Below are 23,730 nucleotides of genomic sequence, written 5' to 3' on the forward strand. Positions count from 1 at the left end.
CACTGTCAGACTATAGAACAGTCTAGGGTGGTGGAGCCATAACCCCTACTTTAGTGTAAAATCACCAGAAAAGTTCAAGGACTAGAAGAGTAATTCACTTCATCCTTTGGATCCATTCATTCATTCAATAAATATTTATTAAGTGCCTACTATGTGATGGGCACTGTGCTAAGAATAAGAGATATAAATAAGAAAGACAGTCCCTGCTCTCAAGAAACTTACAATGTAATGGGGGAAGGCAGTGCACAAAATGAAGTTGAGAATGGGGGAGGGGTGTCACCAAAGGGTACCTATGAGAAGAGGGCATGATACCCTTGGAAATTGTAGAGGAAATGTTGGGTATCAAAGCTGAATCAATCTCCATGATGACATTTCAGGTGATGAGTTTATCTTGGGAGAAAGTATGATTTTCTTGGAGTCAAAACCAAGTAGCCAGGACAGCACTTAACTATAGACATCTAGCTTGTTCTTAAGGCTTTCCAAGAAGAAGAAAACAATCAATTGAGAAAAGGAGCCACTCAATTACTATTTTGCTTCTATCTTTTCTCTGTCATGAAGAATATTTTACTAGTAGGAAGATTTACTAGAAAAACAAATATGATTGTGAAAAAAATTGAAGCCCCAAAGAGATAAAAAAAAATAGTTAAGAGAATACCTCCCTGATATGAGATTAACTTTCCTGTCCTAAAAGACTTACACTCCAGGGTACTAAAATAGCTTGCAAATGTGATCACTGAACTATTAGTGATCTTTGACCAGTTGTGGATAATTGAAGAGGAACTGGAAGATGGAAGAAGGACATATATTGTATTAATTTTTTTAAAGGGGAAGATAATGTATTATAAAATACAAATCTATGAACTTGATATCAATTTTTGGCAAAATTTTAAGTGGGGCATTGAAGAAATGTGAGTACTGAGCAGAAGGAAGTCAAATTAGGTTTTGCAAAAACAATTATATCAGATTAACCTAATTTCCTTTTTCAATTGTGGCTACTAGACTGATAGGTCAGGACAATGCTATAGAAATATACTTGGGCAAATACTGTAGACAAATACTTGGATTACAGCTAGAAATTAGACAAATAATAATTTTCATGTGGACAGAATAGAGAGATGTAGAACAGATAATGGTTAATATGTTAGGGGGATTCATAAGTAGTTGAGGTCATATTTCAAAAGCAATGACATAGGGCAGTGGTTCTCAGAATATGGTCCTGTAGAGATCCTCAAAACCATTTTTTAAAAAATTTTATTAATTTATTTTGATTTATCAACAATCACTTCCATATGCTTTTGAGTTGAAAATTTTTCTCCCCCTTCCTCCCCCCTACCCTCCCCAAGATGGCACACAATCTGATATAGGCTTTACATTTACATTCCCATTAAACTATATCACATTAGTGAAGTTGTAAGTAAAAATTAAAACCAATAGGAGGAACCATCAGAAAGATGAAACAAAACTCAACAGAAGGTAAAAATAAGTGATAGTGATTTGACTTCCATAGTTCTTTCTTTGGAAGTGGACAGCATTTTCCATCCCGAGACCTCTGGAGATGTCTTAGATCCTTGTAATGCTGAGAAGGGTTCAGTTTAACAATCTCAGTCATTGCATAATGTGGCTGTTATTGTGTACAAAGTCCTCTTGGTTCTGCTCACTTCACTCAGCATCAGACCATATAAGTCTTTCCAGGTTTTTCTGAAGTCAGCCTGTTCATCATTTCTTATAGCACAATAGTATTCCATTACATTCATATACCACAACTTGCTCAGCCATTCCCCAATTGATGGGCATCCTCTCAATTTCCAATTCTTTGCCACCACAAAAAGAGCTGCTATGAATATTTTTGTACATGTGGGTCCTTTTCCCATTTGTTTGATCTCTTTGGGATATAGCCCTAGAAGTGCTATTGCTGGATCAAAGGGTATGCACATTTTTGTAGCCCTTTGGGCATAGTTCCAAATTGTTCTCCAAAATGTTGGATCATTTCACAACTCCACCAACAATGTATTAGTGTTCCAATTTTCCCACATCTTCTCCAACATTTATTGTTTTCCTGTTTTGTCATGTTGGCCAATCTGATAGGTGTCATGTGGTACCTCAGAGTTGTTTTGATTTGCATTTCTCTAATCAATAACGATTTAGAGCATTTTTTCATATGACTATAGATGGCTTTAATTTCTTCATCTGAGAACTGTCTGTTCATATCCTTTGACCATTTATCAATTGGGGAATGGCTTGTGTTCTTATAAATTTGTCTTAATTCTCTATATATTTTAGAAATGAGGCCTTTATCAGAGAGACTGGTTGTAAAAATTCTTTCCCAATTTTCTACCTTCCTTCTAATCTTAGTTGCATTGGCTTTGTTTGTGCAAAAACTTTTCAATTTAATGTAATCAAAATTACCCATTTTGCTTTTCATAATGTTCTCTATCTCCTGTTTGGTCATGAATTCTTCTGTTCTCCATAGATCTGATAGGTAAACTATTCCTTGTTCTCCCAGTTTACTTATGGTATCAGCCTTTATATCTAAGTCATGAACCCATTTTGACTTTATTTTGGTATATGGTGTGAGATTTGGGTCTATGCCTAGTTTCTGTCATACTCTTTTCCAGTTTTCCCAGCCTCAAAACCATTTTTAAGAGTGTAAGAGGGTCCTGACACCAAAAAGTTTGACAACTATTAGTTGAGGGGAAAAATATAAAGCCAGAGTGAGACCTCTAGTGGTGTGTCACCATAGGTCTCAGTTCTATGTCCTGTTTTCTTTGAACACTTTTATCAATGGCTTAGAGAGAAATGACATTCTCATTACCACATTTGTAGATCACATGCAGTTGGGAGGGATATCTAATTTACCTGATGACAGAATCAGAATACAAGAAGATCCTGACAGGCTAGAGTGAGATTCACACTTGACAAGATGGAATTTAGAAGGAATATGTAAATTCCTGTGCTTGTACTTAACACACACACACACACACACACACACACATGCAAACATGGGCACAAGATGAGGGAAGGCATGTCAGTTTATGCAGAAAATATCCCAGATTTTAAATGACTAAACACTCAATATGAATCAGCAGTGTGAGGTGACTCTCAAGAAAACAAAAATAATCTTAGGCTATATTAATAGAAGTTTAATGTCCTAAAAATTACTTTGATACTTAAGTGAGCTGCCATTATTCTGTCATCATGGGGACTCCCTCCACTGATGTGCAAGGCCTCCATGTTCTGTTTTACCATATGTGATGCTTGTCTATGTCTTGCCATAAAACAACATCTGATGAGCAGACTTTCTTCTGTTCTTTAAAAAAAAAAAAGAATATTTTGTTGGGTTTTTTTGTTTTTATATAATATCCATCTCCCAATTGGTCCCTTCCTACTCCCTTTACCAAAGAGTCATGCCTTATAACAAAGGATAAAAATAGAGGGAAAAATGGTTGGCAAGACTGACCAAGATATGGCAAAGGTCTGACATATGTAGAGTTTCATACTCATAGTCCCCAACAGTAGGGGTGGGGGATCTGCAGCCTTGAGGTCACATGTGGCCCTCTAGGTCCTTAAGTGTGGCCCTCTAGGTCCTCAAGTGTGGCCAAACTTCACAGAACAAATCCCCTTAATAAAAGGGTTTTATAAAAGTTGGACTTAGTCAAAAGGCCACACCCAAGGACATAGAAAGCCAAACATATCCTCGAAGCCTCAGGTTCTCTACCTGTGCCCCAATCTCTACAAAGAAGCATGGTGGAATTTCACTAAGTTTGGTCATTACCATTTCACAGAATTCTCTACTTCTTTTAATATATACAGTTTTTATAAAAGCTTGGGCAGCTAGGTGGCTCAGTGGATAGAATTCCAGGCTGGGAATTAGGAAGATTCATCTTTCTAAGTTCAAATCTGGCCTCAGATATTTACTAGCTATGTGACCTTGAGCAAATCACTTAACCCTGTTTGCTTCAGTTTCCTCATATGTAAAATGAGCTGGAAAAGGAAATGGAAAATCACTCCAGTATCTTTGCCAAGGAAACCCCAAAATGGAGACACGAAGAGGTGGACAAGACTAATCAATTAAACAAAAACAACAACAAAGATTGTTGGGATATCCTGTATTGGAGGGTCCATTATAGCCCTCAGGCTGTCCATTTGTAGCCTCTCATTCTCCACATATGACCTCCCTCCTTTCCATATATATCCTTTATGCTAGTGTCCTAAACAAGGAAGGTTATTGTCCTATTCTACTCTTCACTCAGACCACTGCAATTCAGTTCAGTTTACTATATGAACACAATAATGTGTTCAGTTCTGGGTACTACATTAAAAAAAAACCTAATTAATTAGTTTATTTATTTTGGCAAGGCAGTTGGGGTTAAGTGATTTGACCAAGGTCACACAGCTAGCAAGTGTCAAGTGTCTGAGGCCAAATTTAAACTCAGGTCCTCCTGACTCCAGTGCCAGTGCTCTGTCCACTGTGCCATCTAGTTGGCCCTGGGTACTACCGTTTAAGAAGGGCACTGGTAACCTGTATTGTGTCCAGAGGAGAGTAACCAGAATGGTGAGGGGACTTAAAACCAGGGGTGTGCTTGTAAATCTAAAATAAACAATTGGTTCTCAATATTGCAAGATACACTTTAAAGTTTAACCTGCATTAATAACATTTCTCTCTACTACTTTTTTAAGTCTAAACAATCAAAACAATAAATCAAGCTCTGATTGATAGTTTGCCATTTCTGAGGTGTAAATGCTAACATAGAACATTCTAATACACCCCTGCAAGTGAAGCCATGTCTGAGGATTGTGTGCAGGAATTGAGAGAGTTTATCTGGGAGAAGAGAAGAGTTAGGGGGAAATATGAGAGAAAGAGAGTTTTGCAAATGTGATGGGCTCTGTATTAAAAAAAAAAATCAGTGCGGTTCCTATGAGCAGAAAGAGGGGGAGGAAGGGTGGTAGATATTTCAATTCAATATAAGCAAGACTTTTTTTATTTTAGAATTTGAATTGTTTTAAACCATTATAAGGAAGAAATAATCAGAGGGACAGACTGGGAAGACTTGTATGAATTGATACAAAGTGAGCAGATCCAAGAACAATTTATATAGTGAGTACATTGTAAGACATGGACTTTGAAAGACTTTAGAATTCTGATCAGTGCAAGGACCAGCCATAGTTCCAGCATGCTACCTGCCTCCTGACAGAGAGGTATTAGACTCAAGATGCAGAATGAGACATATTTTTGTGGACATGATCAATGTGGGAATTTGTTTTGATTGACTATGCAACTAAGTTACAAGGATTTTGTCTTTCTTTATGGGGGGAGGGGTGTGAGAGGGTGAAGAAATAAATGCTTAATTTAAAAAATAAAATTTTTGAAAGTTTTTTTTAATTAAAAAAAAGCAACAAGGACCTTATGAAGTGGTAAATTCTCCACTACTCATAGTGCTCAACTGGCTTGCTTGTGAAAGAGGGTATACAGGGGATTTATATATCAGGTAACAATTTCAACAGACAACCTTAAAAGTCCATTCCAAGAGAGATTCTACATCTCTTCATAACCACCGTACAACCAGGGGTGTATGGAAGCCAGTTTGAAGCAACTTGGGAGAACCAAATATTAAATTTTCGATGTGAACATTTACACCTCTGAAGTCAGCAAACTATAAATCAAGGCTTGATTTACTATTTTGTCAATAGTCTGGACTTAATAAAATTATGGAGAAAATGCTAATCATGTAGATTAAACTCAGAAGTATGCCATAGGTACCCCTCCCCAACCTCCAGATCTGGTTGTACAACCCACAACAACTCAGAAGTCATCGAAAATACTTTTGTGACAGATTTTTTAAAATAACATCAATGCTTTTAATTCTTTTTTGGAAGTAACTGAGGTTAAGTGACTTGCCCAGGGTCACACAGTTAGTCCGTACCTGAGGCTGGATTTGAACTCAGGTCCTCCTGACACCAGGGCCAGTGTTCTATCCACTGGACCACCTAGCTGTCCCAAAACTTTCAATTATTAAGGAGAAAGGTGTTATATGAATTTGAGGCTTTATTATTCTTCTAACATAAATCTCTCCTTTGCTATAATTTAAGCTTTCGGGTTGTCTTGTCATTTGCTATAGAACACCAACATTCATCACTTTCCATATGACTTACAGTCACAAGAGCTGAAAAGGCTTATAGCCTGCACTAGGGACTTAAGCTAGACAGGCTCCTAATAGATCTGTAGGGCAATGGTATCCAAACTTTTTGGACCAATATATCCCTTCAGTTAAAAAAAATTGAGCATTCTTCCATAGATGTGTAACTCTAGGCTCAAAGTCTGATAAGGCAGATTTAAATGGCTCTGAAGTAAGTAATAATTCTGCCCACAGAAGTATAATTATGAAATACATGAATGGCTTGTGGTGATGACCTTCAAGTAGAGAGAGAAAACTAACAATGGTGGGATACTGGCCCTTTTATAGAAAAGCTCACAAGCTTATTCTCCCTTATGTGGTTCCCAGAATTGTTCCACAAAATCTCTCATGCCTTGAACAAAGAGACACAAAGAAATGTAAAGGATAGGCTTTCTGAGAAAACCTCAAGTTTTTAATAAGGAATTAGTTAGGTTCCTGAGATGCAATTTTTAACTGAGTAAAATAATATGCCCAGAAATAGGTGACAGTTGCATCCATCAAAGATTGCCAGTTCTTACAGATGTTTTTCCCCCTCTGATCCAACCCTCTGATCAACTGCTGGAAGTGAAAAACAAAAACTTCACACTTATACCTTCCATTTTTCTGGTGACCCAGAAAGGTAATGTTTTCCAGCTGTTGCTGAGATCACGCTGCTACTCCATCTGTAGGGGAAGCCCCATCACTTCCCTTCTGTCCACCTGTTCTCTCTCAAGTCTTTCCAGAAATACCCAAAACTCCTACTTGTAGGAGAAAAATCCACTTTCTAAGTCTTGATGTAATGTTAGCTTCCTTTTTTTTCCATACTGGGACACAACTTCCAACATGTTATTGTTGTTCAGTCGTTTTCAGTCATGTCCAACTGTTTAATGACCCCATTTGACTCCACAACCAACACCAAGCTGCCTCTCTAGTACAGTAGAACACATATGCCCAATTTACAAATATTCATGTGTATCTGGCTGCCTTATGAGGGAACTTATGTTGCTAAAGGGCAGTGAGGTGGTTCAGGGGATAGAACACTGGGCCTGGAGTCAGGAAGACTCCTCTTAACTGAGTTCAAATCTAGCCTCAGACACCTACTAGGAATTCAAAGGCAAAGGGCACAGAATATGACAGGCTATGGAGCAGTGTAAGTAAAGGCAGCTGGGTGGCCCAGTGGATAGAGTGCCAAGCCTGGAGCCAGGAAGTTCTGGGGTAATGTCTTGGCTCTGACACATACTAGTTGTGCAACACTGGGCAAGTCACTTAACTTTTCACTGTCCCAAGTAACTCTTTCAGACTCTAAGTTGCAGAGAAAATGCCAGCTTGTTTCAGTAGAGGGAGTTCTTCATCTGGAGCTCCTTACACCTATGAAATCATACGTCTGATTAAAAAAAAAAGAACCTACCTACATACAATTCTTTACTGCATGAACATATTATCTTCATTACACAATATACCATAATAGATATTTTAAAAGGATGAAAAAGTTGGAAAATATTTTAAAACTATTTACCATACAAAAACATATTTTTAACTGTTGCTAAAATTATTAATAATGTATTTTTAAAGTTAAATTTATGGCACAATTGAGTTTGAGAGAAGGAGGTAACAACATCTATTTGTAACATATTACTATTGATTTATAAAACTTTACAAATCTTTCTTGAGGACGTTTAGACACTGAAACATTTAAACTTGCTACTGTCTTCTGCACTATAAGACACTCAGTATCATGTAAGTTAGTGTTTGTAGACAGAGAGGGCAAATCAATGGTTGCTAGAGGTAAATAAGCATCCTCTACATTTAAGGTCTTAGCTGGGTAGCATTACAAAGATTGCCAACATAAAAATGCAATATAAATTGGGAAAAAGCAGATCAGAGAACTGTAGTTCCATATTCAATATGACTGAATATTCTTTCATTTTTTGAAAATTGTGGTTGAACCCTGTGACATATGAATTTGCAAAGTCTTAAGTTCAGTTTCTTTCAGTAAAAAGGCAGTTTTTTCTAAATCTAATTATTTATAGTTTTCAATATTCATTTTTATAAGATTTTGAGTTCTAAACTTCTTCCCCCTCCCCAAGACAGCATGCAATCTGATACAAGCTATATATCTATATCTATATCTATATCTATATCTATATCTATCTGTCTATCTATCTATCTATCTATCTATCTATCTATCTATCTATCTATCTATCTATCTATCTACCATCATATTAAACATATTTCCACATTAGTCATGAAAATAAGAGTTTTAATAGAGGTTTAGCTAAAAAAGATACACAAAGAAATATAGCTCCAAGTGGAAGACCTGCAGCACTAGCTCTACTTATGGTCACTATACTCATTGTTCATGCCCATCCAATTATGCAAAGGTTTTTTGTCGAAACTCAGCTAGTAAATTTCCATCTTCCTTGATACCAATCAGCTGTTCTTGCAAACTAATCACAAGATGGTGCATCCTTATTTTTTTCATTAGTTCAAAACCCACTAAAACCTTTCATTTGACAGATTTTTAAACAGGTTAGAAAGATATTTTTCCATGTTTTTAAGTGTATGGATACAATTTTTTTTAGATGATTCTTGGGTTGTTTTCAGCAACAAAAGCACAGTTTTTAAATGTCTTGCTAATCATGAAGACTTCATATTATCATTGCTAACATCTCAAGCCATAAAATGGACTGAATTCCCTGACAGTGGTTGTAAATCCATGTTTTAAATACTCTTTATAATTTAGAATTTTTTTGACCGAATTCTTATTAGATTTGATTAGGTTGTTTTTAACTTTCTTCTCATAGTGTAGTTTATTAAAAACTAGGAGTAGAAGTGTCAGGCCTGCCATTTTTGGAGTGTTGTCTTGTGCTCACATTACTATTGAGCACAATAATATTATTATTTTCTTTAACTCATGATTTCTCTGCAGCAATCTTTTGAAGTAACTTGCCCATTTTGGAGACAGAGTTAGTTTAAAGTAGATAATATAATTTTTTTCATGAAGCTCTGCCTTCTCTCCTTCCAACTTTCCCCTACTGATAAAGCAAGAAGAATACAACCCTGTTATAAACATGTGTAACAAAGCAGAATAAATACCCATATTGGCCATGTAAAATAAATGCATCTCAATCTGCACTCTGAGTCCATTACCTCTCTATGAAGAGGTGGTTAAAGCATGTTTCTAGATAAGATAATCTTAACCAGGTACCAGTCAACTTCAACATGTCACAGTTCACTCAAAAATGAATGAATGAAATGCACCACTTCAGACTCTTTTGTACTATGGAAATCCTATTCTTTCCTCAAGATATTTTGCATGTTATTTGGAAGCTTCTATAATACTGACTGAATGAGGGCAACAGTGCCAACCTCTATGCTACATATTAGTCTATCTTAATTCTTTAATTTTAGCCAAAATTAATATAAATAAAAGTCCTATTATTTCTTCCCATGTCCCCAGTGGATTATCTTGTACACCCTGCATGGGAGACCATAGTTCTAGGACACAGCTAGTTAGTATGGGTGAGATGAAATGAGAAGGACAGGGAAAGGGAAAAAATGGATTCCTCTTATCTCCTGCCACTTTTTTTTTCAAAGACTAGGTCCTTCCATCTCAGCCATGGTGGAAGTACAGGGACTACTTGCAGGTTGATCCCACTGCTGATCCTAGGAGCTTTGACACTACTCTGTGTCTGACCCCACTCCTGGGGGGCTCTCCCAATTGATGCCAAACTTAGTGTAGATACCAGATTTGCATAGTCCATTGCAATTCAGAATTCTTGAGCTCTAGAAATCTGGTAGCCATAGCCTCCCCAGTAGATGGGATTACAGGTGGGTGCCACCATGCCTGCCCACGACACAACTTCTTTAGCCTCTCTGAATGTTAGACCCAAAGTATCCCAAGGCCTCATAGCCATAGCCTCTCCACCCTACTCCCCACCTCCACCCCCACCCCTTCTTCTGCTCCCTTAGAAAGAGGCAGTACACAGAAACATTGGTGGCTGGTCATGGTGTATTGTTACCGAACGTAAATGAGGAATGGAAGGTTAAGCTCTGGCTGGTAAGGTTAGGGGCTGGGCTGTGGATAATCTTTTTGCAGATCTCATCTTCAGGGTTTCCATCCTGTTCAGTAGAGTGGTTCCTCCTCCAAAGGGCTTCTTTATGGTGGCATCATGTCTACCTGGGGGTGGGTGGTGTGGTGTATGAGTCAAATAGGAACTTTCACTAAATCAGATCAATCAAATATTTATTGAGCACTTATGAGGGGATATGCTAGGTGCTATAGGGGATACAAAAAAGCACATGAGCTCCCTGCTCCTTCAAGGAAATTATAGACCAGTTGGAGTGAAAGACATTTGCTAGAAAAAGAGGCATTAAATTATAAGGGCTTCACTGAACAGATAGATTTGAGCTCGAGTATCAACTTCTCAGTGCCTCAATTTCCTTTTCAGTAGAAAAAGAATATTTTATTCAGCTACAGTTTGGACTAGATGACCTCTAAGATGAAATGCCTTCCAGCTCTGAGACATTGTGATTCTCCAAATGATGGATGAGATTTCAGTAGGCAAAGAGGAACACAAGGGCATTCCAAGCTGGCAAGTAAAAGGGGGCGGGTGGGGAAAAGCCAGACATGTTCCAAGGGCAGTGAATAGAGGAAAGAACGTAGAAATTTAGCATGGGAAAGGACCTTGGTGATAATCTAGTACAGCATTATCTTTTTAAGGAAGAGGAAATGAAGTGCAGAAAAGTGAAACCCAGTTTAGATGAAACAGAACATTTTACGTTAAACCATCAGTAACTGTGATTGTCTCAATGAGAAAACTCCCAGAATTTAAAAGATGCACTCCATCTATGATTCGTAGTCTTAGAAAGTTGTGTGAGAGTTGGAATGGTTAAGCAACTTTCATAGCCATACAGCTAGTAATTCAGTTCAATGAATAGTTATCAAATGCCTACTCTGTACCAGGTAGAAAAAGACAAAAATGAAAAGTCCCTGCTCTCAAGGTGCTTGTAATCTATAAGGGAAAAACAATATGTACTGACAGGAGTAAAGCTAAATGCAAAGTTATTTTTTGATGGGATGGAGAGTACTAACAAATGGGGAAATTGGGAAAGCCTTTTTTGTAGGAGGAGGTACTTGAGTCTTGAAGAAAAGGGGATGTGCCAGGAGGCAGGGGTAAAAAGTGGAAGCATATTCCAACAGGCATGGGGTCCAGCCCACGATAGCACTTCTATAGTACCTTAAGGTTTGCAAAGTGCTTTACAAATGTTATCTTGTTTAATCATCACAACAACTCTGGAAGGTAGGTGCTATTATTATCCTCATTTTGCAGATGAGGAAACTGAGGGCTGAAAAGTTAAGTAATTCTCAGAGTCACACAGTCAGTAAAGATTTGAACTCAGGCAAAAGCTATAGACAGAAGATGGAATATTGTGTATAGGGAAGGGCAGGTGGGCCAGTTTGGTTGGAATGTAGAATGCTAAGGGTATATATATAGTCATTCTGAAGAGATAGAGTGGATCCTATATTGTGACAAGCTTTAAATGGCAAACTCAGAGGAATTAATATTTTATACCAGAAGGAATAGGGAATCATTGAAACTTCTTGAGCAGGGACATGGTCAGATTTGGGTTTCAGAGATATCATTTTGGGTAGTAAATAGAGGATGATTTGGAGAGGGAAGAGCTTGGATTCAGGAAGCCCATCAGCATAATAACCTAGAAGTAAGAAAGGATGAGGACCTGAACAATGGTTTCATTGTTGAGTGAGAGAATGGGAATGACATGGTAGACTTGGCACAAGAATTAGCAATGACAGAATAGAAGGATAAGGAGAGGAACAACAAAGATCTGAGGACGACTTCTATGTCCTGAGTGAACCTAGGTGACTAAAAGGATGCTGGTTAAGGGAAGAATAGAAAAGTTAGGATGAATGAGAGGTTTAGGAGGAAAGGAGTTCTGTTTTAGACATGTTTCCTTTGAGATGCCTCAGAATATCCAGCAAATAGTCAGAGATGGATATGTAGCTGGATATGTAGATTTGGGAGTCTTCTGCATAAAGACCACAATTGAACCTATGGGAACAAATGAGGTCACCAAGTGAGACAGAGTAAAGAGAGTGGGAGTATAATCCTAGAACAGAGCCCTGGAATACATCTTTCCACAGGAGGCAGTATATAGATGATCATCCTGCAAAGAAGATTGAGAAGGACCAGTCAGAAAGGTAGAAGAAAAAAGATAGTATCAGAGCTAAGTCTTCCTGACTCTATCTATTACCATCTCCACTGTCCCATACATACTTAAAAGGGGTCCAAAACTGGGAAGGTGGATTGGGGTTAGATTGTGGAATATTTATTATGTCAGGCGAAAACATTTGGAATTATGCATGAGAGGGTCATTGAAGGTTTCTGAGATGCAGAATAACATGATATAACCAGTGGTATCAAACTCAAATAGAAACAGATCTCTGCTGGCATGTACACTGCATAAATTAACATTATCTATGTTGTATTATATTTTTATTTATTTCACTAAACATTTCCCAATTACATGTTAATCTGGTTCAGTCTTCCCTTCAGAATTCATGTGGTCAGCCAGTACTGAATTTGACACCTCCAATCTAAGCCATGCTTTAGGAAGATTAATCTGGTGGCGATACGGAAAGACTGGAATTGAGAGAGGTTGAAGAAAGCCCATTAGGAAGCCTTTTAATAAACTATGAGGTATTGAGAACCTGAAATAAGGTAGTGGGACTAGAAAGAATAAATTTAAAAGACATTGGAAAGGAAGAATTGATAAATTGATAGCATTTAGTAACTAAGTAAGAAGTTAGGGAAAGGAAGACATTTTTTAAAAATTATTCAGGTTTTGAGGGTGGATATCTGGGAGAATAGAAATAAGAAATGAGGAGCCAGGTTCAGAAGGAAGATGAGGAGTTTACAATTTCAGAAACACAGAGTTTGAGGTTACGGAAGAACATACAAGATGATGTGGAATGGAACCCATGAAAGAGGTCAAGCTATTGGTGTAGATTTAGAAGTCATCTGATCGTAAGAGACCCACACAGATGACAAGAGGGAGATCTATGTATATATAAATATCTTCTCTCTCAAAATTAACCTCCTTTCCCTTATTCACCACCTACTATTGGACTTTTCAAAGGCTTAGATTTAGGTGAAGATTTCTATCTATAAGCATAGGGATACTCTAGTGTGACAATAAGAGTTCTCACTTCCTCATAACAACCACATGAAAACATATTTGGAGGACCATTCCTATTGAGTTTGGGTTAGGGAATCTGATGGTAAACTGATACGTTTAGAAGTATCCATCAGCTAATAAATTCTTGGTACGTCATTGTGACCTTGAGCAAATCACTTAACCCTTTTGGGCCTCAGTTTCTTTATCTGTAAAATGAGGGGGTGAGTCTACATGGCCTCGAAGGTCCTTCTCAGCTCTAAATCTAGCATATAGGATTCTATGACCCAGAAGTACTTCCACAGCTCATCTTCTTTTCTCTCTCAAGTATTGATACAATCAATCAATCAACAAACATTTAATAAGTACCTACTATATAGGTCAGGCATTGTGCCAGGTGCTGGGGATACAAAAAAATGAAACATTTCCTTAATATCCAGGAGCTTGTCATTTATTAGGTGAAACCTACTTGTATACAAAAAGTAAAGAGAACATACATACAAAGGAAAACAAAGGAGATTGAGGGGAGAAGGCACTAAAAACCGGTGGGAATCAGAAAAGGCCTCCAAGTAGGTGGTGCTCGAGCTTAGGCTTGAAGGTAGATTTAGACAGAGCTGAGGAGGAAGAGCATTTCAGCTGTGGGGCATAGCCTGTGCAGAGGTATGGGGGCAGGAAGGGGAATATTGTGCATAGACCACAGTCATTAGGTCAGTTTGGCCAGAACGTAGAGTACTGATGGACTACCAATCTGTAGTTAACCCGAAAGACAGTCCTGGAGCCAGATTGGGAATAGGGTTAAATTCCAAATAAAGGAATCTGTATTTTATGATCCTGAGCTGGGGAGTGACATGGTCAGATCTCTATGTTAGCAATATCAATTTGGCCACTGTGTGAAGGATGAAGGAGAGAGAAGATCAATTCAGAGGTGATTTCAGCAATGAGAGCCTGCTTTGAAAGGTATTGAAATCAACCTTAAAACTTAATTAGCTGGGGGGAAGAGGGGGAGGGGGAAGCTGAGCAATAAAGCTTCCTGATGATCTAAACATAAAAGTCAGCCCATCGGAAGGCTGGAGCTGTCCTCCTTCAGGCTTGATAAATGTATAAGCATAGCAACAGGGATGCAGGGACACTACATTCAGCTGAATTCTTGCTGTATCCTTGCTGAGTATCTTTTACATGCTATGACAAGTAAATCTCCTTAAACTCTAAAACAATAATAATAGTGAGGGCCTGAATTAGAGTGATTACAGTATGCATGGGGAGAAGATGATGGATGCAAGAGATATAAGGGAGGTAGAATCAAGAAGACTTGGCAGCTGATAGGATATGGGGGTGAAGAGGTGAGTCAAAGTGAAGGATGGGGAGTAAATGCATTTGAGTAGAATGATGGTGACCTTGACAGAAAAGAGAAAGTTAGAAAGGAGCAGCGCAGTTAAGAGGAAAGTTTTTGGATATGCTGAGTTTGAGATGCCTATGGGATGTCTAGGCAGCAATGCTCAGCAGGCAATCGGTGAGGTTGCATTAGAGTTCAAGGAAGAGACGAGGGCTGCATATGTAGATTTGAGAGTCATTGGCAGGGAGATGGTAGTTGAAGCCATGGGGGCTGATGAAAGAAAGAAGAGAAATTCTGTAGAGGGAAGAGAAGAGGATCCAAGGCAGAGCCCCGGGTGACTCACATGAAGGAGACCTAAAATCCTAAAAGGGAGGCTGAGACGAACCAAGACAGAGCAATGCCACAAAACCCTAGAAAGGAGAGAGTATCCAGAAGAGTGAAGGTTAAATACCACAGAGAGGTCAAGAACAATGGGGACCCAAAAAAGGTGACCGGATTTAGCAATAAAGGAAATACTAGTGACCTGGACAGAAACTGTTTCAGCTGAGTGGTGGGGACAGAGATCAAATTGCAAGGGGTTGACAAGTGAGTGGAGGCAAAGAGTGTAAACAACTTTTTCTAGGAATTTGTGAGCAGGAGGAGAGATGTAGGATAGTAGATAAAAGGGATGGTAGGGTCAAGTGAAGATTTTCTCATACCTAAAACTCCCAGAGACATTCACTGGTAATGGCCTCGCTGTCAGCCAGCAAGACACCACTGCTGTCAGCCCGTATGTAGTAGCCATTGGGGGCCAACACAGCTAGTAGGTTGGTGCCTCGTAGTTCTAGGCAGAAGTTGAGAGCAAACTTTCCCCAGGGACGGAAGGTGCCACAGGCTGTCAGGGACCAGAAGGTGCCACCCTGTGCTGTGGGGGTAGGAGAGCTGAGGTCATTAAGTGCTGTGAAAGTGAAGTATGTGCCTCAGGTTCTCCGACACCTGAGTTGTGGTATGGGTAGAGGGGATATACAACCACACTACCTCCATCAACCATACCTCCTCCTCCCCAAATCTCCCATCCTTTGTCAGCAGTACCTTAGCTAATAATAATATTAACTAGCTAGCATTTATATAGTAGTTTAAGGTTTAGGAAGCATTTTATATAGATTATTTCATTTGATCCTCCCAACAACCATGGGAGGTAGCACTATTATTATCTTCATTTCACTGATGAGGAAACTGAGCCACAGAGATGTCAAATGACTTGTCCAGGGTCACCCAGTTAGGAAGGGTCTGAGGCAGGAATCAAAGTTGGGCCTTCCTGACTCCAGCCAGGTCCAGGGCTTTATTGACTGTACCACCTGGCTGCCTCAGAGAAGCATGAAGAGGGATGCCCTAGGTCTATGTGCCATCTCTTTCCAATTTGGGATCTGTTATAAAGAACAATAGGGGAGGTACCTTCCTCCTTAGATTGACTTTTTAAAAAAAATCCCAATCTACTCAGGAATCTTCTTTTGTCTATTCATCTATCTACCCCACCACCTCCCACCCCAGCCCAGGACAATCTCCCAGTAGCCCCACCCTGTTCTCCCTGCCCATTACCTTCTGCACGTCTTACAGTTTGCTTTAACTTAGCACTGTGGCTAGACTCTTAAAGTGGCAGGAAAGAGGGTGTCGGAGGAAAAGTGTGAGTGAAGGGGCTCATTTTAACTCAGGAGAGTGAGATTCTTCAGTAAAGTGTATATATAGTGGGAGAGGGAAGGCAAACCTGAACTTCCTTCTTCATGCTCAGCATATATTACTGTGGCATCCAGTAAATGCTAAGGCACAAGAATTGTTTCAGAAAGATGTCTTGTTTTCAAAATATCGTAAAACCTTAGGGAGTGGCATAGCAGGATGGACACTAGACTGGGAGTCAGGAAATCCAGATTCCTTATACTGCCACTGATTTGCTGAATGACTTCATTCAAACTATCTCACCCCTCCAGGCCCCTGTCAAAGGGATGAGTTGAACCTGATAGCCTTCAAGATCTTCTCCTGCTCCAATTACATAAATATTAGAGTTGGAAGGGACCCATAGACCATCCAACCCAGACTCCCCTAAGGTAACTCTCCCACATCCTGGAAAGGGTTGAGTTGGGGAAGGAGCCAATGGACACTGAGTGATGAGCCTCAGATGTCTTGTGGCATATTGACAAGGAGGGATTGGGCTGAGAGTAGCACTCACCCTGGAAGTGGTAAATGCTTTGGCGGCAGGGCAGTAACTGGATACAGTCTGGCTGGTCCATGTTGCATTGCATTTGGTCATGTTCTGATGATGTACCCACATAGCCATAGCGACCTCGCAATGCCAAGAACGGTCTATTGACTAAGCGGATCCTAAATTCTTCACAGGGGCCTGGGGGAAATGGGAGTTGAGATCACTGGAAATGATAACCATTCAGGGATCTCTTTCAGATGTGATGCACCAGGGGCAGTCTAGGTATGGAAGGGCCTTATGCAAGGATTCCTGGCCCAGAGATCCTAATAGGAAGGGCCCCTTCCCCTGGCTTACCTGGATGCAGGGAGCTGGCTATTAAGAACCCGTCGGATGTGACACCCACATAACGTCCATTAGCAGCCTGCAGAGCAATCTTGCCACAGTCCCAGTTCACACAGAAAATGGCACTGGCCTCTTGTTTTTGCCCATCTCCCACTACTGCCCTATGTGACCTCTGCAAAGAAGGGGAAAGTCTCAGCTTTGGGGCAGAGTTCAGGTCCCCTCTCAAACCTTGCCTCTGGCTTCCACTCTCAGCTAGTTTATTAACGCTTAATTAGTCCAGGAGTTCTTAACCTTTTTTGTGTCATGGATTCCTTTGGCTATCTGGCTAAGCCTACAGACCTCCTCCTCAGAGTAATGTGTTTAAATGTATAAAATAAAATACACTGCAAAAGAAACCCTTTATACTGAAATACGGCTATTAAAATATTTTTTCCTACCCAAGTTACTGGACCATCTGATATCTATCCCTAGCTAAGAACCCTTAGTCTAGAGCTTCCTTCTCTTTATCTTTCAAATTCTTCTTGGAAAAAAGACCTACTACCAACACAGGATGAACTATGATTCACAAAGCGCAAGAGAGTGGGACAAAAGGGGGAAAGAGAGGCAGTGTTGTGGAACGGAAAGGAACATTGGACTAGGAGTGAGGATATTCATGGGTTCAAATCGTGCCTTGAACAATCACAAGCTACGTGATTCTGGGCCTCATCTGTAAAATGAGGGAGCTACATGGCCTCTAAGGTCTCTTCCACCTCTAAATCTATGATCCTGTGGAACCTACAAATAATAATAATCATAATAACCATTTATATAGGGCTTGCTATGTGACAGGCACTGTGGTAAGAGCTTTACAATTATTATCTCATTTGATCCTCATAGCAACCCTGGGAGGTAAGTGCTATTATTATCCCCATTTTGCAGATGAGGAAGCTGAGGCAAACAGAGGTTAAGTGACTTGTCCAAGGTCACACAGTTAGTATCTAAGGCCAGATTTGAACTCAGATCTTCCTGACTCCAAGGCTGGTGGTCCACCCACTGTGCCATCTAACTGCCTGTGAACCTCTCTGAGTCTCAGTTTCCTCATCTATAAAATGAGGATGATATTATTTGTAGTGTATCTACTTCATAGGGCTGTTGCATGGTCCAAATGAGGTAATGTACACAAAATGACAAGTTGGCTATTGTTATTGTAATATTATTATTGTTATGACAATTATTAAAGAGAAAAAAAGTCCTTGAAAATCATGCTAGTCTCTGTATGACATTTCTGCTGAGGTTCCATAGCTCTAGGGACTTACAGTGAGGTCCAACTCTGGATTCCATAGCCCAACCCTCCCACACTCCAGACCACTCTTCTAGGGTTTCGCTCTAGGAACAGTCAAAAGAAAGAAGAAGCCTGCACTCAGGATCATGGGGACAAATCAGAATGAATTAGGGACACAAGCATCTTACTTCTTTGGGGCAGCTTAAAACATCTGGACATCTACCCTGGAAGAGATCGCTTTCATTTCCACTGTGAGATGGGACCGTGGGGTCTTAGGGTGCGCATGTTGTTTAGAAAAAGGGAATACCTGGGCTAAAATTCCTCTAAATTGTCCTGGGCCAGCTTTTAGGCTGATATTCTTACCTGTGCTAAATATTGACCAGTAACTGAACGGAGCTGAATGGCATTAGTGTTTGGATTACTCTTATACTGGAAGAAGGACATAGGGGTCATCCGCTCAGAACTAGCACAGACTTCCAAATCTGCAGAAAGAGGGATTTTGATCACAGGCAGTCCACGGGCCAGTATCAGCCCCTGCTCCTCCTCCTACAGCCTCTTCTTCCCCAACAAGACCCAGACCCAACCATCCCCCACCAGCTAAGAGCTAAACTCTGTTTTCCCTCCTCTCATTATTTTTCTGTATGGAATGGTCCATACCAGACCCTGTAGGGCATTTTATAGAAGAAGACGACACAGCCCCTTCCATCCAGAGACTAGTTTCTTTGTTTTTCAACCTCTCTCTGCCTGCTTTCCAGGCCATATTTCTATTCTTTACTTTTGAGATTCTTCACTTTGTAGGATCTAGCACTTTTCATTCCCCACTCCCCTGCTCTCCTCATTTCCCTCACGCAGTTCCTCTCCCTTATGGATTTTTCCTCCACCCCTCCCACCAGCCCCAGCACTTGCCTGAAACAATGGTGATGAATTTCCGATTCTTAGCTTTAATAGCGATCCAGGCTGTGCAGTGCTGTAGCACAAACCACTCCTCTCCCCCCATGGGGCTGGAGCCCAGAGCCAGGAGGGCATGGGAGCCCTGCGGGTACAGGAGGCATCCCTCCCCATCGCCCAAGGCTATCTGCCCACCAGGCCGGAGCTGAAGGTGAAAGGCTGTTTGTGGTGAGGGTCTGTTGACCAGCCTGTCACTTTGGGACAGGAAGTGGTGGGAAGAAGACTCGAGGTGGTAGAGCCCTTCATGGAAGTGCAGCAAGAAGCCACACTCCTCTAAGTAGGGAACAGGTGTGTCCACCCAGACACAACCCTGCTCAGGGCTGGCCCGGACGTAACAACAGGTAATTGGGCTGTAGAGCATCACGTGGACGTGCAAGGCTGGCCGTGGGGCCCACATGTGGTAGGCAGAGAGCACCCTCGAGGTGCAGAACACATCCTCACCATCAGACTCCAGATAGCGGCCAGTGATCATGCACTGCAGGGTCCACTTGCCATGGCGGTGGAAACGAAGCAAGAAGTAGCCATGCTGTGCGTTCCGGGGACACCCACAGTAGACTGAGCCATCTCCCTCCGGCAGCAAGATGTGGCCATAGATGCTCTGTAGGCGCACCACAGCCTGACAATCCTCGTCCTGTTCATTGCATACTTTTAATTCCCAGGTCTGCAGAGAGGTCCCAGTGAGGGAGGAGGGAGATATTAATGCTCACTAGATTACTGGCCCTACGCCACTCATTCACAGCACTCTGATGTCAGTCACTAATACCATTTATGCTATTGCTATGACTGTGCAGGTGGCTCACCATGACCTTCTAACCACTCCTATCAACTCCTAGGAGTGCTAGTTTCCTCATTGCAACCAACCCCATATTCCCTAATGCCCTCCCACCACAACCACTAGCAGGAACGATAACATGACCTGCATGCATACCACTGGGGATGTGAAGCCAGTATCACCAATATACAAACCGCAGTTTCTCATGCGGTTTCTTAAAAAAAAAGTTAAAAATATCATATTCATAGGATCATAGATTTAGAAATGGAAAGGACCTTAGAGGTCATTGAGGCCATTTTATAGATAAGGAGACTGAGGCAGATAGAGTGACTTGGCTAATCACAGCTAATAAGCAGGTGAGGCAGGATTTGAACTCAGGCCTTCTTGACTACAAGCCCCATACTCTATCAACTGTATCATGGTGCTTCTCTCTAGTTGGCCTAACATGAACTTCCCAGTCTCTGCTCTTCTCAATCTCCTTCAAAGATTGAGGTCAAAGTTTCAATGGGATTCAAACTTAAGGCTTACTTTTTGCTCTCTGATACTACATATACTATAGTTAGGAACCAGGTGCATCAGCTCATCACCCACAGTCTGTATCTGCATTCCCAGAACCATGTGTTCTTAGTAAAGCCATCTCATGGAATTCTATCTCTACCTGATGTGTCAGAGATGAACAAGAGCCTCAGGTCAAGGAACAAAAGTTTGTTGCTGTAAGCTGTCATCACTTTGCTATAGTGTGGGGTTTGTAGTCAAGAAGACCTGAGTTCAAATCCTGCCCCAGACACCAGTCGTGTGATTCTGGCCAAATGTAAGCCTTTAGATTTCATATTTCCTAGAAATAATGTGTGTTGACCATAGGCTTAAGCAACGAGACTTAGAAATTTTGTGTGTGTGTGTGTGTGTGTGTGAGAGTTGGGCTCAGAGGCAGAACTAGATCAAGCGGCTTTGCAACAGGGTGCTAAAATTTAGAGGGCTCTGGCAGCACTTTCAGTCCTTTGAGCTTGGCACCTAGTTAGCAAGAATAATTAGTTAATATCAGAAATGTCCAGATGTGACCTGCTAGCCACCAGTAATACTCCAGGGGAGCATCTTGTTGGCCAGCTGCCTGCTCCCCATTCTCCCCAAGCAGCATTTGAGGACCAGCATAGCTCTGAAATACTTGTCCTAGGAGACTTGCACTTATGTTGTTTGCTTTGGATGTAAAATTTGTATTTAAATGTTCTCAGTGGAGACGAAACAATGGGAGGATCTGAGGTAGAAATATGGAAATTCTTTTCATTAGGAGACAAAGAACCCAGTTCCGGCTTCTGTTCCATGCCATTCATGCTACAGAACTCATGAGTTCCTGTGATTCTTCACATATGATTCTGCTGGATCCCTCCATTTCTCCTATCCTTTTTCCAAGATATGAAATTAGGACTTAGTGTTACATACACCTTCCCCCTTTTTCCTATATATATGATTTCCCCCGAGATCCCATAGTCCTTCATTCTAGCCTGAGGCTCTGGAAGTCTCTCCTTTGTGATGTCACAGTACCTCTGTGCTGATACTATAGGGGGCAGAGGTAAGAGAGCAGCCAGAGCAGAGACAGGCAGGAAGACTGGAAGTTAGCCATGGACTTTGTTAAAGGTGTGTGAGATTCTGATAAGGTAAGACTGGGTTGGAGATGGAGACCCCATGGGCACAGGACAGAAAGAACTCAGGAATGTCAGTGATAGAGGCAAGCAAAAGGGCAGGAGAAAAGGTGCCAACATCCCCCAGATGGGGTGTGTGTGGCCATTTGAGCATCAGTGTTGTGATATCCCACTCACCCCAGTGATGGCTGGTTACCTGTCTCCTGCCTAAGCCTTTAGCTACAGCAGTGATTTTATTTCCATAGTTCTCAGCTGTTAGATAGGTGCCAGCCCAGCTGATAAGGCGACCTTCTGATCTTCTGGTCGGGACCTGTGAAGCATCCAGTCCTTCTCCATGGGGATGGTGCCACACTTGATGACTTCATCCGGCCCAGCCTCGTCTTAACGTGCACCTGCAGGCCATAGGGCCAGGTACAGGCCTGCCCAACAAGGGGGGGAATCTAAAGGGGGAACCTCTTAGGTGAGTGCCCTTCCCACTGGACCTAGCCAGCTCTGTGACCCGTAGGCATTATGACCATAGAGGTTGCCTCCTTTCCCTAGAGGTCTGCCTGTCATCACCCTATACTGGGACAAGGCATGGTCCCAATCCCTCACAAATGTATCCATCCACATTTGTCAGTCACTCCAGAGTGAATAAGAACCCAGGATTCACAGCAATCTTCTACATTCTGAGCCTGGATACAGATCCATGTTGGACCTGAGACTGGAAATCACAAACCTCTTGATTCTTCCAGGACCAACTTGTGACTTCAGGCAAGTCCTCTTTCTGGGTCTTTGTTTCTTTCTTTGTTAAACAGGAGAAGACATTCTCAATCTCTGTTCAGGGGCATGAGGTTCCCTTAGGGTTGAGGGATCCCTCTAGCCTAAGAATGTGAGAGGGAAAAAAAAACTATTGAGAATGTTGAATTCTTTGGCAAAAGGGGACAGAGCCCAATACTGGGTTTCAGGTAGGACTGATGTAAGGATTCTTGACTAGGCTAAGGAAACTGACACAAAAACATAAATGACATGGGTTATTACCCTTCCCCTCCCCTGCGCTACCCCCTAAACTCCCACTTAACTAGTCTTTTATAATTACATTATTGGTAACCAGTGGTATAGCGGGCAATTCAAGGACAAGAAAGCAGTAGAGGGTCCAGACATTTGGTCCCCAGAAATGTTGTTCCCACAATACTACCATTAAGGAAAGAAAGGTCTCCATATGACTAATTTGGGCTCCCATGGTGATTGAGGTGCAGCTACATGACCCATAAAGAGACAAAGCACTTAGTAGAAGCTCTGGGGAAATTAACTGATTTGGGGTAGTGGCAAAACAGATAAATAGGCCATTTAAAGAAAAATGGTGAGGGGGGTTTCTTTGATTCTTTGCTGGAGGTTCAAAGGAGATGGAAACCGTCGGCTGTATTGGAGGAGAGGGGGTAGCGTTGTCTTCTTTAGACTCAGTTTTTCCTTCCCCTGCCAGCCAGGGGACTTCCCTAGAGGGGAGAGTACTCAGTAGAACACACGGAAGGCACAGCATTCCATAGGCTCTAAGATGTGCTATTCCAGTAGAGAGATGATATAACAGAGATGATGGAGCAACCAGTGCTCCTGCTGAGAGGACAGGACTGCCTTTGGGCCCAGTGACACAAACAGAGCAGGGCCTCCAAGGTGGTGTCCCTGTTACTCTGTCTAGTCTCAGGCACAGCTATTAAAGTGAGGCTGAGCCAAGCAGACAAGATGGCTGGGGAAAAAAGGTTCAGCCTCCTTAACCCACGGCATTTCCCAAACCAGTTGTCTCCTTGCTGTCAGCATCCCACCACTCTTCCAGGCAATAGTGCTATTAGGGACTCACTTGTATAGAAGGCTTTCAGATTTATAAAGTGCATTCCTCCCAAAACAAGTCTTCAAGGTACCTAGGTAATGCTATCCC

The 23,730-nt window shown here is 41.3% G+C and overlaps 1 protein-coding gene across 1 annotated transcript; it reads right to left on the reverse strand.

The window, feature by feature from the left end:
• Positions 1 to 10,146: 10,146 nt before the first annotated feature.
• FSCN3 (fascin actin-bundling protein 3) lies at positions 10,147 to 23,688 on the reverse strand. The gene is given in 8 exon segments (XM_078153916.1): positions 10,147 to 10,328; positions 15,381 to 15,586; positions 16,886 to 17,056; positions 17,213 to 17,372; positions 18,825 to 18,943; positions 19,368 to 20,070; positions 22,015 to 22,103; positions 22,106 to 23,688. Coding segments are annotated over 7 exon segments (1,497 nt in total). The 5' UTR covers positions 22,155 to 23,688; the 3' UTR covers positions 10,147 to 10,328.
• Positions 23,689 to 23,730: the final 42 nt, after the last annotated feature.

The sequence above is a fragment of the Phascolarctos cinereus genome, unplaced genomic scaffold (genome assembly GCF_003287225.1).
Source record: "Phascolarctos cinereus isolate Bilbo 61053 unplaced genomic scaffold, phaCin_HiC Scaffold_1;HRSCAF=81, whole genome shotgun sequence".
In the NCBI taxonomy this organism is placed as follows: domain Eukaryota; kingdom Metazoa; phylum Chordata; class Mammalia; order Diprotodontia; family Phascolarctidae; genus Phascolarctos; species Phascolarctos cinereus.